Source organism: Myodes glareolus, chromosome X (genome assembly GCF_982192425.1).
Source record: "Myodes glareolus chromosome X, mMyoGla1.1, whole genome shotgun sequence".
In the NCBI taxonomy this organism is placed as follows: domain Eukaryota; kingdom Metazoa; phylum Chordata; class Mammalia; order Rodentia; family Cricetidae; genus Myodes; species Myodes glareolus.
Genome location: NC_142053.1, coordinates 38,754,377 through 38,769,121, shown reverse-complemented (window position 1 = coordinate 38,769,121; position 14,745 = coordinate 38,754,377). Strand labels below are relative to the sequence as shown.

The 14,745-nt window shown below is 36.2% G+C and overlaps 1 protein-coding gene across 7 annotated transcripts in view; it reads left to right on the top strand.

Moving 5' to 3' along the window:
• The window catches only part of Smarca1 (SNF2 related chromatin remodeling ATPase 1), a 73,016-nt gene that overhangs the window by 19,319 nt on the left and 38,952 nt on the right, over positions 1-14,745 (top strand). For 5 of the 7 annotated variants that reach the window (XM_087902606.1, XM_087902611.1, XM_087902605.1 and 2 more), the window contains 7 exons: positions 3,366-3,475; positions 4,294-4,520; positions 5,510-5,631; positions 8,530-8,565; positions 9,460-9,612; positions 11,354-11,486; positions 12,821-12,969. In XM_087902606.1, coding sequence (XP_087758732.1) covers positions 3,366-3,475; positions 4,294-4,520; positions 5,510-5,631; positions 8,530-8,565; positions 9,460-9,612; positions 11,354-11,486; positions 12,821-12,969 — 930 coding nt within the window. The remainder of the gene's footprint in view (positions 1-3,365; positions 3,476-4,293; positions 4,521-5,509; positions 5,632-8,529; positions 8,566-9,459; positions 9,613-11,353; positions 11,487-12,820; positions 12,970-14,745) is intronic. The other 2 variants (XM_087902608.1, XM_087902607.1) reach the window with 1 other exon arrangement.

The following is a 14,745-nucleotide window of genomic DNA, read 5'->3' as shown; positions in this document are numbered from 1 at the left end:
CACACACACACACAGAGAGAGAGAGAGAGAGAGAGAGAGAGAGAGAGAGAGAGAGAGAGAGGAGAGAAAGCCATCTATAATCTCTCTCTTTACCTACCTAGCATCTATCTATTCACCCATCCGTCTGTCTGTCTGTCTGTCTGTCTATCATCTGTTCATCTGTGGGAGGTCACTGTAGGATATACAACTGTCAGGAAAACGATCTATGCAAGGGAAAAATGAAACTTGGTTCAGCCTGATTGGTGCTAAGCCAAGACTTCTTGTTTATTTTTGCCATATTTAAGCATAACACAATTTTTGGAAAGTTTTTTTAATAGCAATTAACTCAGGCCTATGAGTACAGCAATGCTTAAGACATGTTTACATTGAAGCTCTTTGCAAAATCCATATGGCTTTGCCTGTAAGATGGGTTCTTGTTGACTTAGAAACTGTGCTTTAGGATAAGCATCTGTGAGAATGACTGATGTAAACATAATCCCGTGGGAGTCAGGATTTGGTCTGGCCCTGAGATAACACAGAAGTCACTTAGGCTGTTGTAATGTACAAATGACATTTCTTACAAGGATGAGTTTTATGGCCAGGAAGTAATGTTCAAGGTTTTATGGGGAAAAAGTCTGGGATAAGTAAAGCATAAATTCTGGAAGATATGGGCAGAGTCTGGCTCCTCAGGCTGCAAAGGATTACCAGATTGTAAACTACATCCATTCCCAGCATTCTAGAAGAAGGATAGCTTAAACATCTCTTTCCTTTGAAGGATGCCTGTGACTTTAACTTTCCTGACTTCTCCAGTGTTTATCTGTGTACACAAGCACTTTTTGCCCTATTCATCCATCTATCAATGCCCCTCATCTTCGGGTACTTAGCTTTGATTTTCTTTTCTTGACAGCTAACCTTCTTGAAAGAGAAGTTTCCTTCTACATCTTCAGTGCCTAACCTCCTAAGCTTACTCATAAACTCACTGATCATTGATATCTCTCCATTCCACATGAGTGTCACCCGTCTTACATAGTTTTCAGTGACATTCCAGTTGTTAAATTCAGGATATACCAGTTTACTTCTCATAACTACCTTGTAAAAATCTACATAGTACCTTTTCTTTATCATTTTGCCCTCTATCATTTCACTTATCCAACATCAATCATAGTCTAAAATATAGAAAATATAGAAATAAAGACAATAATTAATTTTTATGCATGAACTATCACTAGTTTCCATACCAGTCTTGGAAGTGTCATTATGCTTAATACAAAATACTTCCTTCTGTTGAAAGAGAATATACTTATATAACTTATATTGCTGTATTAATTTTTGTTCTATTTTACTATTATTATTTTACCGTATTTCTATGTGGCATTTATAAATTAAAGTTATCATATATATACATGCATATAAGACATCATATTATATATAGAATTCTATATAACTTGTTATTTTGAGAATCTTCTAGGAATCTTGGACACTGTTTCCAGTGGGACATCTGGGAACTACTGACCTTTAACTTTCTACTGTATTCTGAGGTTTTTTTTTTTGCCTCAAAGTCTTACAGATAGTTCAAATGTTTAATAAACTTTTAGATAAGTTTAAGATGCTCAAGCCAGCAGTCTTATTATCTCTTATAAATATCTAATAATAATGACTGCAGTTTATTGCATGTCCACCACAAATAATCTCTATGCATGAACAACCACAAATTTCTATAGCACCTTTGGAATTAGGTATTATTATTATTTTAAATGTATAATACTTATATTTATACAATAAATATACATGCTGAAATATTTTTAGATGAGCAAAGAAATAAAATTGAAAAAAATATTGTCTGAGTATTTAATTCTGCTTCTACTTGTTAGCATAGTGACTGGTGAACTTACAGAACTTTAAATAATCATATTCAGCCAAGTGGTGAAAGCGCACACCTTTAATCTCAGCACTCAGGGTGGGGGAGGACAGAGGCAGGAGGATCTCTGTGTTAGAGGCCAGCCTGGTCCACAGAGTGAGTCCCATGACAGAGGAACTCTTTTGAAAAACCCAAAAGGCAAAACCAAACTAGAACAAATAAACAAAACCCAATAAAAAAGAAATAATCGTATGAGAGATAGCTCAGCAGTTAAGAACACTTTTTGTTCTTATGTAGAGAGGACTTGAGTCCAGTTCCGTACACGGTATCTAACAACTGTGCATAGCTTCATTTCCAGGGGATATGATGCCCCATTCTGGCCTCCATGGGCACCAAGCACACACATGTTGCAGTACTATACATGTAGACAAAACACACATATTTAATAAGATAAATAAATCTAGAAAAATTGAGAAAAGAACCCTTCAGCGATTTTTCTAAGGATTTAACTACTCCCTGTAAAGATAATGGTGCAGTGTGTGACACATTGTTGGCAGATACTCCATGAATTGGAACACCATTATTTTCTTGTGACAAAAATCTGTGTTTCCTGTATACACTAATTACCTTTTATATCTATTCATTCATGTCTTTAAAAAATTGAATTCTATTCTTCTTATTCATTTATACAATAATTATTTTAAATGACACAGATTTAAATTTTATTTGGAGAGAACTTAAACTGAAACTCTCATTTCCTATTTTCCCTATGTTAAAAAAATCTTGTATTAGGACTGGAGAGATGGCTCAGCAGTTAAGAGCATTGCCTGCTCTTTCAAAGGTCCTGAGTTCAATTCCCAGCAGCCACATGGCGGCGGCTCACAATCATCTGTAATGTGGTCTGGTGCCCTCTTCTGGCTTGCAGGCATACATGCAGACAGAATATTGTATACATAATGAATAAATAAATATTTTTAAAAAATCTTGTATTAAAAGCAGTATTTAAAACAAGAATTCATTAATTATTCCATAGACAATGGTCTTGTCTTAATTTTTAGTTTTATTTCTCCTGTCATGTCATCAACATTTAATTTTCCTCTCTCTTGTTTAGAGGATCTGGAAACTGAACCTAGAGTCTTATGACTGCTGGACATTCACTCTTTTTTTTCCTGGCCCAGCCTCTATTCTGACTTTTTTCTTTCAAGACAGGGTTTCTCTGTTTAACAACCTTGGCTGTCCTGGAAATTACTCTGTAGACCAGGCTGGCCTTGAGCTCACAGAGATCTGCCTGCCTCTGCCTTCTAAGAGCTGGGATTAAAGGTGTGCACCATTTCCATTTTCTAAGGAGTCATTTTTTGGTGGTTATTTACTGAGAAATTAGGCAACTGTTGTTTTTTGTTATTGTTGGCATTTGTTAGATTATGTATCAGGATGAAAGTTTTAACAGTTGAATAGCTAGCATTAATGAAATACACAATTTGAAATTGTAAATGCTTTATGTATTTTTATAGTAATCATTGCTTTTTAGGTTTTAAAACCATTTTTGTTACGCCGTATAAAAACTGATGTAGAGAAGAGTCTGCCTCCTAAAAAGGAAATAAAGATTTACTTGGGACTGAGTAAAATGCAACGAGAATGGTGAGATATTTTATATTCACTATCATTAATTTATAAATAAGAATTTATTAAAAATCACTTTTGTTGATTGTTCAGCCTGACGATTATGTTTTATATTTAAATGTCAAGTTGTGCTGTTCAAATATTCTTTTTAAAACCGTTGTGTTTATTTAAAATGGAAGTTGAGATTGCTTTTGGCTCCAACATGAATATAGCTCAAATGAGTCAAAGTTCACTGTAAACTTTCAGCAAATCTTTTAGTAAATGGATAATTGTCAGATGTACTTGCTGGAACTGTTAGTCTTTGATGATAATTTCTAGTAATGGGTATAGTATATGGACATAGGACCATAAGCAACATAAGTAAGTAGCATACAAAACAAAATGTTCAGCCGGGCGGTGGTGGCGCACGCCTTTAATCCCAGCACTCGGGAGGCAGAGGCAGGCGGATCTCTGTGAGTTCGAGGCCAGCCTGGGCTACAAGAGCTAGTTCCAGGACAGGCACCAAAAAACTACAGAGAAACCCTGTCTCAAAAAAAAAAAAAAAAAAAAAAAAAAAAAAAAAAAAAAAAAAAAAAAAAAAAAAAAAAAAAAATGTTCAAATCATTAACTTCTTGCTTTTTGAGGTCATATTTTCTTTCAAACCAAAACCTCTTTTTTTTTTTTTATCTTTTGGCATCGAACTTGGGGCACTGTGCATATTAGATGTGCCTTGTACCATTCAACGATACCTCCAGCCCTCAAACTATATCTGCCTTTATCTACTGTATTCCTAGTGGAACATTTATTTATGGCATTAAGTGTTCTTAAAATTGATTAATTATAATTTAACATTTTAGGTATACAAAAATTCTGATGAAAGATATCGATATTTTAAACTCTTCTGGCAAGATGGACAAGATGCGACTCTTGAATATTCTGATGCAGCTCCGAAAATGTTGCAACCATCCTTATCTATTTGATGGGGCAGAGCCTGGCCCACCTTATACGACAGATGAACACATTGTCAGCAATAGTGGTAAAATGGTAGCTCTGGATAAGCTATTGGCGAGAATTAAAGAACAGGGTGAGTGAGGGATTTTTTTATTAGCTTAGTGTGGAATAAATTCCCAATAATGGTTTGTGTACGAATAAAATGTTTTGCATTCACCCATCTATTTGGTTAGTAGACATTGTGGAGTACTTACTGTTGGTCAGGAATTGTCCCACAGGCTAGGATTGCAAAGATGAATATGACAATGACTTTGCCTTGGAGAAGCTGGCAGTGTAGTGAGGAAGAGGAGCTGCAATTCATTGTACTAAGAGCCCTTCATTGTGCTGTTGAGAAACTGAGGCTTGGGAATGTCTTCCCAGTGGTGACGTTTGAAGTGAAGGCTGGGGAATGTGGGTAGGAGTGAGCTCTTGGTAATGGAAGGGGAATGCTTTTCTAGGGCAATCAACAGGTGTGAAAGGGAACACAGCAGAGGAGTTTATGGCGTGTGAGGTAGAATGGCATTTGATGAATTTGGTAAGGCTCGATGGTGCCAGATCATGGAACGTCTTTAAAGCCATACTTCAAAAAGTGTTCAGACTTCTATTTTGGATGCAGAGGAGTTAGAGAAGACTAAGTGGCAGGAAGTAACATGAGCAGAATTGTATGTCAGGAAGATAATGTTGGAAGCACTTTGTGGGAATTCTACTTGGGCTGAGAGAGTAAAAGCAGGAGATGAGGTGGAAGACAGCTGCAGTAGTAGTTCAGTGAGAGATTAAGCGGACCAGTGAAGATCCTAGTCCTAAGGACTAGGCAGAATCTGTGAGAAGATTTTGAAGACCTAATGAAAACCTTGTAGTTCAACAAGCACATAATTTTACGTAACATTCTTTGTTTTTTTTTTGTGTGACTGTGTGTTCATGTGTCATATTATTTAGATTGTTTATGATGCTTTATTTTGTTTCTGGCTTTCAAGCTAGCTAAAATTGCTAGCATATATTAATTGCACAGAGATGATGTGTTTCACTATGACATTTTCACACTTTGCACAAGTCATGTAATTGTCTTCTGGTGAAATATTTTAGGGTCAAGAGTTCTCATTTTCAGCCAGATGACTCGCCTGCTAGACATTTTAGAGGATTATTGTATGTGGCGTGGCTATGAGTATTGTCGACTAGATGGACAAACCCCACATGAAGAAAGAGAGGTGAGGAAAAGGAAATGAAGCAAGATTTTAAAAGATCAGAACTTAGTTATAGAATACTTTTCTTTACCTATTTGTTTAAAACTTTAGTCTGGCCTACTTCTAGGTGGTAATGAATTTCTCACTGTCATCATGGTCTTTCTTCCATATTTATCTTTCATTCCACCATCCTCCCCCACCCAATCATCCCAAGCTCTTCAAGGATATTCTTTTCTAAGAACACTGTCTGATTCCATCCTCATCTTTTTTAGCCACTGCCCCATTGATTCCTGTCTTACCCTCCGACTTGTAATTCTGTGTTATTTTTTGATTTGTTTCATGCTGTAGACCCTTGGCATTTATGGAATTTAATGGTGGATATTTTGCTGATTTATGATTAACTAACTTTAATATTGACTTAAGAAGCAGTCTTGACTGTGGTGGGCCTTTGTCAAAATGAAGTTGTGACAAAGTAGGTGTAGGTACTTATGAGTTTGGGATTTTAGGACACTAAAATGTTGGTTTGGGAGCATGAGTAAGTGCACCTACCCGATGTCTTCTTCAGATTTGCAAATTCTTGTAAGTCTTTATTATTATCCATCACAAATATCATGGGCCAAAGGCATTTTAAACCCATTATTTCACTTTGTTGACAGCTTTGCTAATTATTTTTCTCTTTTATGTGATCCTTTAGGTCTCTGTCTTTGGTTTCTTCTTTAAATCAATACTCATGCTCTGGGCAAAAGAACAGAATTTTATGGTACAGTAGAAAATACACAGAACTTGGTTTGAAGGCCTGACTTTTAGTATTAACTCCACCACTTTCTCGTGTATACAGGTTATTTAATTCTGCGAGCCTCAGTATCTTTAATATCATAAAGATAAAAGTAGTACTAAATGCTTCTTCCTGGTGACATTGTGAAGACTGGTGGATATATTAGGTGCAAACGAACAGTTTAAAAATACACAGAGCACTATATATTGTGCCACAGGTCTTTGTATATGTTCAGGGCTTCTTCATAGGCTGTGGGACTCTCATTCCGTGTTCGTCTCCTTCCACAGCTCTTTCCATTGAAACAGTTTTTTGTCTCTTATTCATGCCCTTATTGAAGCCTGGGTATCACAGAGTATAGTGTTGCCAACAGCTCACAGACCTCTTTGTTAAGGGTCTTTGGAAACAGTTGCCATAACTTTTACACATAAAAGAATGTTTAAATGCTTGAATTATTTTCCACCTTATAGCTTGAAGTCCTCTAAGGCAGTGACTTGAAGCTTTTGTTGGCTTAGTCCTGAGAACCTATTCATTAAGCATAGCACCTCTAGTATTGTTCAAGATGATCGACTCTTCTTGCTAGAATGGAGATGACACCAGACAGAATTTAGTAGGCATTATCTGACCTCAAAATGCCAGTTGTATCACTTCTGACCTATCTCCCTGCTCATTACCTAGTGTTGTAGAAATAATTCTTCTTCTTCTCCTCTCCAAATATTGTTTTCCATTCAAAGATTTTGAATTACATGCATCAAATATGAATACAAAGAGGCCAGAGCCTGTAGTAAGAGGAGCAGGCTACATCCTACCGCCCAGCTAGCTTAACCCCCGAAATAACCACACAGAAATTGTATTCATTTAAACATGGCCTGGCCCACCATCTCTAGCCTCTTATTGGCTAACTCTCACATCTTAATTTAACCCACTTTCATTAATGTGTATTGTCACTTGACTGTGGCTTACTGGCATGAATCTAACCAGCATCAGTCTCAGGCAGGAGAATCATGGCGTCTGCCATACTTCCCTTCTTCCCAGCATTCTGTTTTGTCTACTCCGCCCACCTAAAGGCTGCCCTATCAAAAGGCCAGGGCAGTTTCTTTATTCAGCCAATGAAAGCAACACATAGAAAGAAGAACCTCCTACACCAAGAGCCATTCTTTCTTTTCCCTGGGAGAGGTCCCATTTATATAATAATATCAAGTCTTTTCCTAATACATTTGATTCTTTACTCTGTGTATCAGCAATAATGATCCCCCTTAATAGTTCTCGTATTCACTCTTTCCCTGTGGATAAATAAGCTATTTAGGGCTCTGTTCATCCTCTGACTTAATTGACCTCACTTTTATTGGTAAAGGGGTTAACATTTATCAAGCAGCTACAATAAGCCAGGCACCTTGAAGGTCCAAATGATTCCAATAGTCAGGATAAAGTACTGATAGGATTTTCCCACATGAAATGTGTCAGAGAAGGTAAAGGCTCATGTCTCATATATCTATCTATATCTATCTATCTATCTATCTATCTATCTATCTATCTATACACACATACATATACATATGCATATATAGCTGAGTTATGCTTCACTCCCAGATTTTTGCTATTTCCTCTACACCAGAGTGTCTATCACCAATCTTATTGTATTCTATGCTATACAGTTTCATGCTCTACCAACTGTGGTTATGCTAGTCACCTTCTCTGCCTCGAGCTTAGACCATATGTGTCTATTGCATTAACATATATGTGCATTTTATGACTATAAAAGTAATATATGAGTACTGAGTGAGATTTGCAAAATCAGTTTTCTCTGGGAAATCTTTATGGGAAATAATATGTAAGAAATTGATACCATACCTACATACACACACACATACATACATACATGCACATATATATAGTATATATATAATATATATTATATATATATCAGTATTCTGGTACTTTTAATCAGGATATATTGTTCTTTGTTAGTATAAATAATCATTATAAATAGTTTCAGGAAAATATTTAACCTTAATGATGTATTACTCTATGTAATGTGTTCTCTTGTTGTTGATGGTTTAGGTTGTTTCCAAGTTTTCACTGTTGTAAATAATGTTACAGTGAAAGTCCTTATACATAAATCTTGTGCACATCTCTCATTTTTTCCTTAGGATAAGTTCCTGGAAGTGGAATTACTGGGTCAAAGGGTATGACCATTATTAAGGCTCTTGGTTCATGTTGCCAAATTGCTTTCCAGAAAGATTGTTCCAATTTATACCCTCAGAAGCCATATCCCTCTGCTCCCTCATGAAGATTGAGTATTATCATTTTTTATCCTTAAAATGTCATTATATTATTTGTTTGCATCTATTTTATTACTAGCGAGAGATGAACATTATTCTTGCTTTATATATATATATATATACACACACATACACATGCACATATGTGTGTGTGTATGTGTGTGTGTGTATTTATTCTGTAAATTGAAGCTGTTCACTTTTCAGGTTCCTTTTTCTACTGGTCAGCATTTTCCTAATTAATTTCTATCAGATCTTTGTATAGAGGATGTTAACAATATATTAATTTCTAGGGTTCTTTACTAAATATCTCTGAACATGTTATTCTGATTTTTCTGATTATTTACCCATTTTCCCTTTGTCATTGTAGTGATATTGACCATCTTACTGTCCTTTGCATTTCTCAAGTTTCTCTCTCTTGATTGACCTTACCCACACCTTGTTTATCAGTCCTTGGAGTGATATTGATGTTTCTATCATTTTACTCAAAGTTATATTTCACTTATTAATCAATTAGAACATTTTTACTATTATTTTCAAAGAATGCAAATGAATTATTATTTGATTAGTTAAACTTGTTTGTATGATTGCACTCTGTCTGTCTCTATTGGATAGCATATGCAAACTCTTTTATAAAAGCATCTTTTCTCCAACTGCATACACAGTATAGCTTTGAAGAATATTATAAAACATTAGGTTATGGAGAATATTACATATAAAGTATAAAAGTATTTTCTGTTTCTTAAGATTTGGAATGTAATTCATTTTTCTCTTTTTATATTCCCGTGTTAATTAAAAAAGGGAGCGATAGAGGCCTTCAATGCTCCTAATAGCAGCAAATTCATCTTTATGCTGAGTACAAGGGCTGGAGGTCTTGGAATTAACTTGGCAAGTGCTGATGTGGTTATCCTATATGATTCAGACTGGAATCCACAGGTTGATCTACAAGCTATGGTTAGTAATGTTGAACAATATCAAGAAATTACTGTAGCTCAGAATACTATTGTTTGTATAGCACAAAGTTAATGAATGATTAAAGTGTACAACTTTGGAGGAATTTCATAGAAGTTAGAATGAAAGTTTCTCACTTAATTGCAAAGACAAAAAAGATGAAAATCAGCATATATATCTCAAATATAAGTGTAAAACTTAAATGCCTATAGTTTTGCTTTTATCACAGAATAGAGATATCAGCATTTTCCTATTCTTGAGTATTAAGGAGGCTTCCTGAGTTTGTTTGAATAAGAAGTAGTAACAAGAAATCTCATTATTTTTGTAACAAATATATATTAAAGTCTTTAGGCTAGGTGTGGTGGCGTGTGCCTTTAATCTCAGCACTCTGAATTTGAGGTGAACCTGGTCTACAGAGAGCGTTCCAGGACAGCCGGGGCTGCATGGTTACACCCTGTTAAAGAAACCGTTAGTACTAAAATTAGAAAAGGTCAGATTTTCACTCTTGTGATAAAATAATTGGAAAGAGAAGGTAAAAAGTGTGAAAAAGGAAAATGTGCTGTTTGAGGACGTCATTGGAAAGCTTGTGTGCCTGTGCACATGTGCACTCCTGAGAGGACATACCTGGAAGTTTAGAGATGACATAAGGATGTCTTCCTCAATTGCTTCTCTGTCTTTTTTGAGACGGGTTCTTACTGAGCCTGGAGCTTGCCATTTTGACTTGCAAGGTTGGTCAGTGTGCCTGCCTTGCCCCCACCCTAAATCCATTTGTCTCAGCCTCCCAGTTCTAGAGTTGCCAGTGTGCATGCGCCCCCATACCTGGCTTTTATGTGGCTGCTAGAGATTCAAACTGTCTCAGGACCTTATGCTTGAGCAGTTAGCATTTCCCCCACTAAACCATCTTTTCACCTCTGCAAATAATTTTGTGCATGTGTGCACACACACATCCACACCCCCACCCACGAAACTGTTTCTCTTACCATTTATCATAGCCTGGTCATTCAGGGAGTGTTGTTTGGAGTTTAAATTTTTAGAGATTTGTAGAGCATTAAATGATCTTCGAATGTGCTTCATTTAAAAACTGACTGTAGTGTTTTTGTATTTACTACAAGGACCGTCTGCTACCTTGTTTCTTTGATTCTCCCCACCTCCACTCTGTTCCCCCTCGTTCTGTTAGTTTCTGCCTTTTAAATACACCCGCCCCACATGCTTATATTTTGCCAGAATTTGCCACCTGCCACCTTTGCTAATTATAAACCACTGGAGCAATTCTAGTATAGTAAAATTATGAAGATCTCATTAATATTCATGAGCCTTTACTATGTATCCCAGAATTGCCTTGGTAAGCAGAAAGAACGGCTTGATGGATGTGAGATAAAGCAGACTTTGTCAACATAGCAGCCCTTGCGAACTACTTTGTTCCTGACTGCAAAAACACCTTCTTTGTCCTAGAGATGGTCACATTTAGCGAAAGTTACTTAGTAACTTTTTGTCCTCATCTTAAAAGGGTTTTGCCTTGTGAAATTCTGGAAGATTCCCAGTAGTAGCACAGCACACTTTGAGATTTCTTTGTTCCCAGAAGTCTTTGGACATTCTTAACATTCATCATCCACCTTTCACAAGTGACAGGCATAGAGAGAGGTTGAAGTCTGAGTTTTATTTTTGGATATTTGTAGCACTGTAGCTATATGTCCAAGTCTTGTCTACAGTCTCCAGCATCTTACAGTGGGACTCTTTCTGCCAGGATCGGGCACATCGCATCGGTCAGAAGAAGCCGGTACGAGTCTTCCGTCTCATTACTGAAAACACAGTGGAAGAGAGGATTGTAGAGAGAGCTGAGATAAAACTGAGACTTGATTCAATTGTTATACAGCAAGGTATTTCTATGTGGACTTCATTAATTGGGGGAGGAGCAAAACACTTTTAATTTCCTTCAAAGGAGATTACTTTTCAATAATCATTTTTTCCATTTGATTTTTAGCTTAATATATTTTCATCATTTCTTCTTTCCCTTTCCTCCCTCCAAACCCTCCTATATGCATACCCCTCCTTGCTCTTTCAAATCAATGGCCTCTTTTTAAGTTGATTCTTATTGTATTTATATTTGTAAATGTATATTTTCAAATATAAACTTATCAATCTGTATAATGTTATTTATATGTAAATAATCTTTGAAAATATGTTTGTAATCTTTCTTTTTCTTTTTTTGGTTGTGAGCCTAGCCTTTAACGGTTGAGCCATCCCTCCAGGCCAGTTGTAATTGTTCAAATTTAAGCCTATGCTTTCAGCATATGAAATAAGATCACTAGGTTATAGTTGAATGCCAATGACATGAATTTTGCAGTACCTTATGCTATTTAACAGATAAATATTGGCTTCTGGAAATTTTTAACAAATACACACTAGAGAATCTTTTCCATAAGGTGACGTTATGTGGAAAATGAGATTGGAACACAAAAAAGTATTTCTGACTTAGTTTTTTAACTGAAATAGTGAACTAGAAAATGTGATAGAAAAACTGGTAGTCGTTTATTAAATAAATAACACTAAACTCACCAATGTTTGTGCTTATATTTTGTTTGTGATCTAACAAATAAAATTTGCCTGAAGATCAGAGTGTGGAGCAAGCCACTAGTTAGCCATAGAGGCCAGACAGTGGTGGCACACACCTTTAATTCCAGCACTCTGGAAGCAGAAACCTCTGCGAGTTCAAGGCCACCCTGGACCACACTAGATTGAGGCAGTCTAAAAGAGAAACGGAGCCAGGAGGTGGTGGCTCACACCTTTAATGCCAGTACTTGGGGATCGCATGCCTTTAATCCAATCACTAGGGAGGTGGAGACAAGAAGAGATATGGCTGGGTGGAGGAAGAATATAAAGTAGGAGGAGACAGGAGGTCAGGATTCAGTCTGAGGTTTCGTAGAGACAGCATTCATCCGAGGAGTCCTAGAGACAGGATACCATTTGGTCTGAGGACTTCGTAGAGGTAAGAACTAGTGGCTGGCTGCTCTGTTTCTCTGATCTTTCAGCTTTCACCTCTTAATATCTGACTCTGCGTTTTTTATTAAGAAGACCAATTAGAATTTGAGCTACAAACGTTTCTCATAAAGCTGCTTTATGTATGATTTAATTCAATAGTGTCTGATCAGAACCATTATACTGTACTTTCTTTGACATAGAATTGAATGTGTTTCATTTTATCTGCCATCAGGAAGACTCATTGACCAACAATCTAACAAGCTGGCAAAAGAGGAAATGTTGCAAATGATACGCCATGGAGCCACCCATGTTTTTGCCTGTAAAGAAAGTGAGCTGACAGATGAAGATATTACAACTATTCTGGAGAGAGGGGAAAAGAAGGTTAGTTCAAAATAGCATTGTATTTTCAAGATGGGTTATTTACAATCCACATATTTCCACATACGTGTTGTATTTCTGCTGAACTGCATGTTCCAGACAAGGTTCTTCCTAAGAACTTGTAGAATTGTGTTTGCAGGCATTGGGGAGGGCTTTAATTTTTTTTAGCTCAGTGACACTAGGCGCATCATTTAAAATTAAGCGATTTATGTCTTCTTGAAAATATTGTATATTTTGTATGTAATTGCACATGGAAAGACTGCATTTTGTGATATTTTTTTTGCACTGTATTAAGGTACGGTGCACTATTGGAAAGTGTTTTGTAAACATTGTGTGAAACATTAAATCATTCTTTGTCAAATCACCGTAAGTGGTTTAACATTATTGCAATTTTGTGTCTAATGTGCCCTTTCTACAGCAAACTATGGCTAATTTCAAGCATAAGAAAAGGTAGATAGAATGGTGCAATGAGTTCCATGTGTTTATCACCAATTACACTAAAAGTAAAAAAAAACAAAACAAAAAACATCGCAGCTTTGCCTCACCAGAAATGCATTTTTAATAGCACCAGATATTTAATATCCAGTAACTACTCAAACTTTTAAGTGTTACATAGCTAGTTTGTTGTACTTAAAGAAATATTTTCCTTTTTATTTTTAAAAAGTGAAGTCTGTACATTGCAATTGATGGTTATGTTTTCCGTGTGCCCATCCTCTCTATGTGTATTTTCCCCATAATTTACTCGGTAAAAAAACCTGGGTTGTTTGCCTTTTCACTTAATCATTGTGTAGATTTTGTGGATTGCATATCTATGGTCCTTTTAAAACATGTTCGGGATTATATCAGTTCTTTCGGTCTTCCTATAACATAATACCTGAGGCTGACTATAGGGATAAGAGATTTTGGAAAGTACAAGAGCCTGGTGCTAGTTTTGTCTTCCAGTAAGGGCTTTATGGAGGATAGCATTATGTGGTGGGAGTGTGTGTGCAGAAGAAGCTGGCCCGATTTCATAGCAACCCACTGTCATGTCAATTAATCTAGTCTCACAAGACCGAGAGAGCAGTCCTATGAGACCTAAATTACTCCTAAGGGAAAACCCTTAATCTCTCTTAAACACATAATCAACATCTTTTGACATTCCACCAATTCAATACCATTACAATGGGGACCAAACTTGCAGCTCATGAACCTTTGGGAATAAAAAACTATTGAATTTTTCATTTGATTCTCAAAAGCAATTTGATTCTCAAAATGCTTTTGTTTTAAAGGTAATAGAACAATCTTGTGTTACTGTGCTGTATATCCATATGCAAAAAGCGTTTTGGTTTAACTTTGCCTTTATGATAGCATTAGCTATTTCTCTCATTAAAGATACACAATGGAAATTATAATATGGCTACATCTTCATTGATAAACGTCCTTTAAAGAAGGCCTGAGTGAAAATATTTGGGAATGGAACATTTAATTTTTTTAAATACTCGAGACAAGTTAAAATTTTAGGATTATTTTGTGGTGTGTGTGTGTGTGTGTGTGTGTGTGTGTGGTGTGACTGGAGATAGAAGGTAGGGCCTTGCATGTTGTATGTCTGTACTCTATTACAGAGTTAACCATCATCTCAAGAACAGTATGTTGTCTCTCTTCTCCTCTCTCAGCATGCGGTCTTTAAAATTAAATTAATTTAATTTAATGTAATATGTCCGGGCGTTTTTCTGCATGTGTTCCTGGAGGATAGAAAAGGCTGCTGAGTAAAGTTGAATTGGAGATTTGAATTCCATGTGG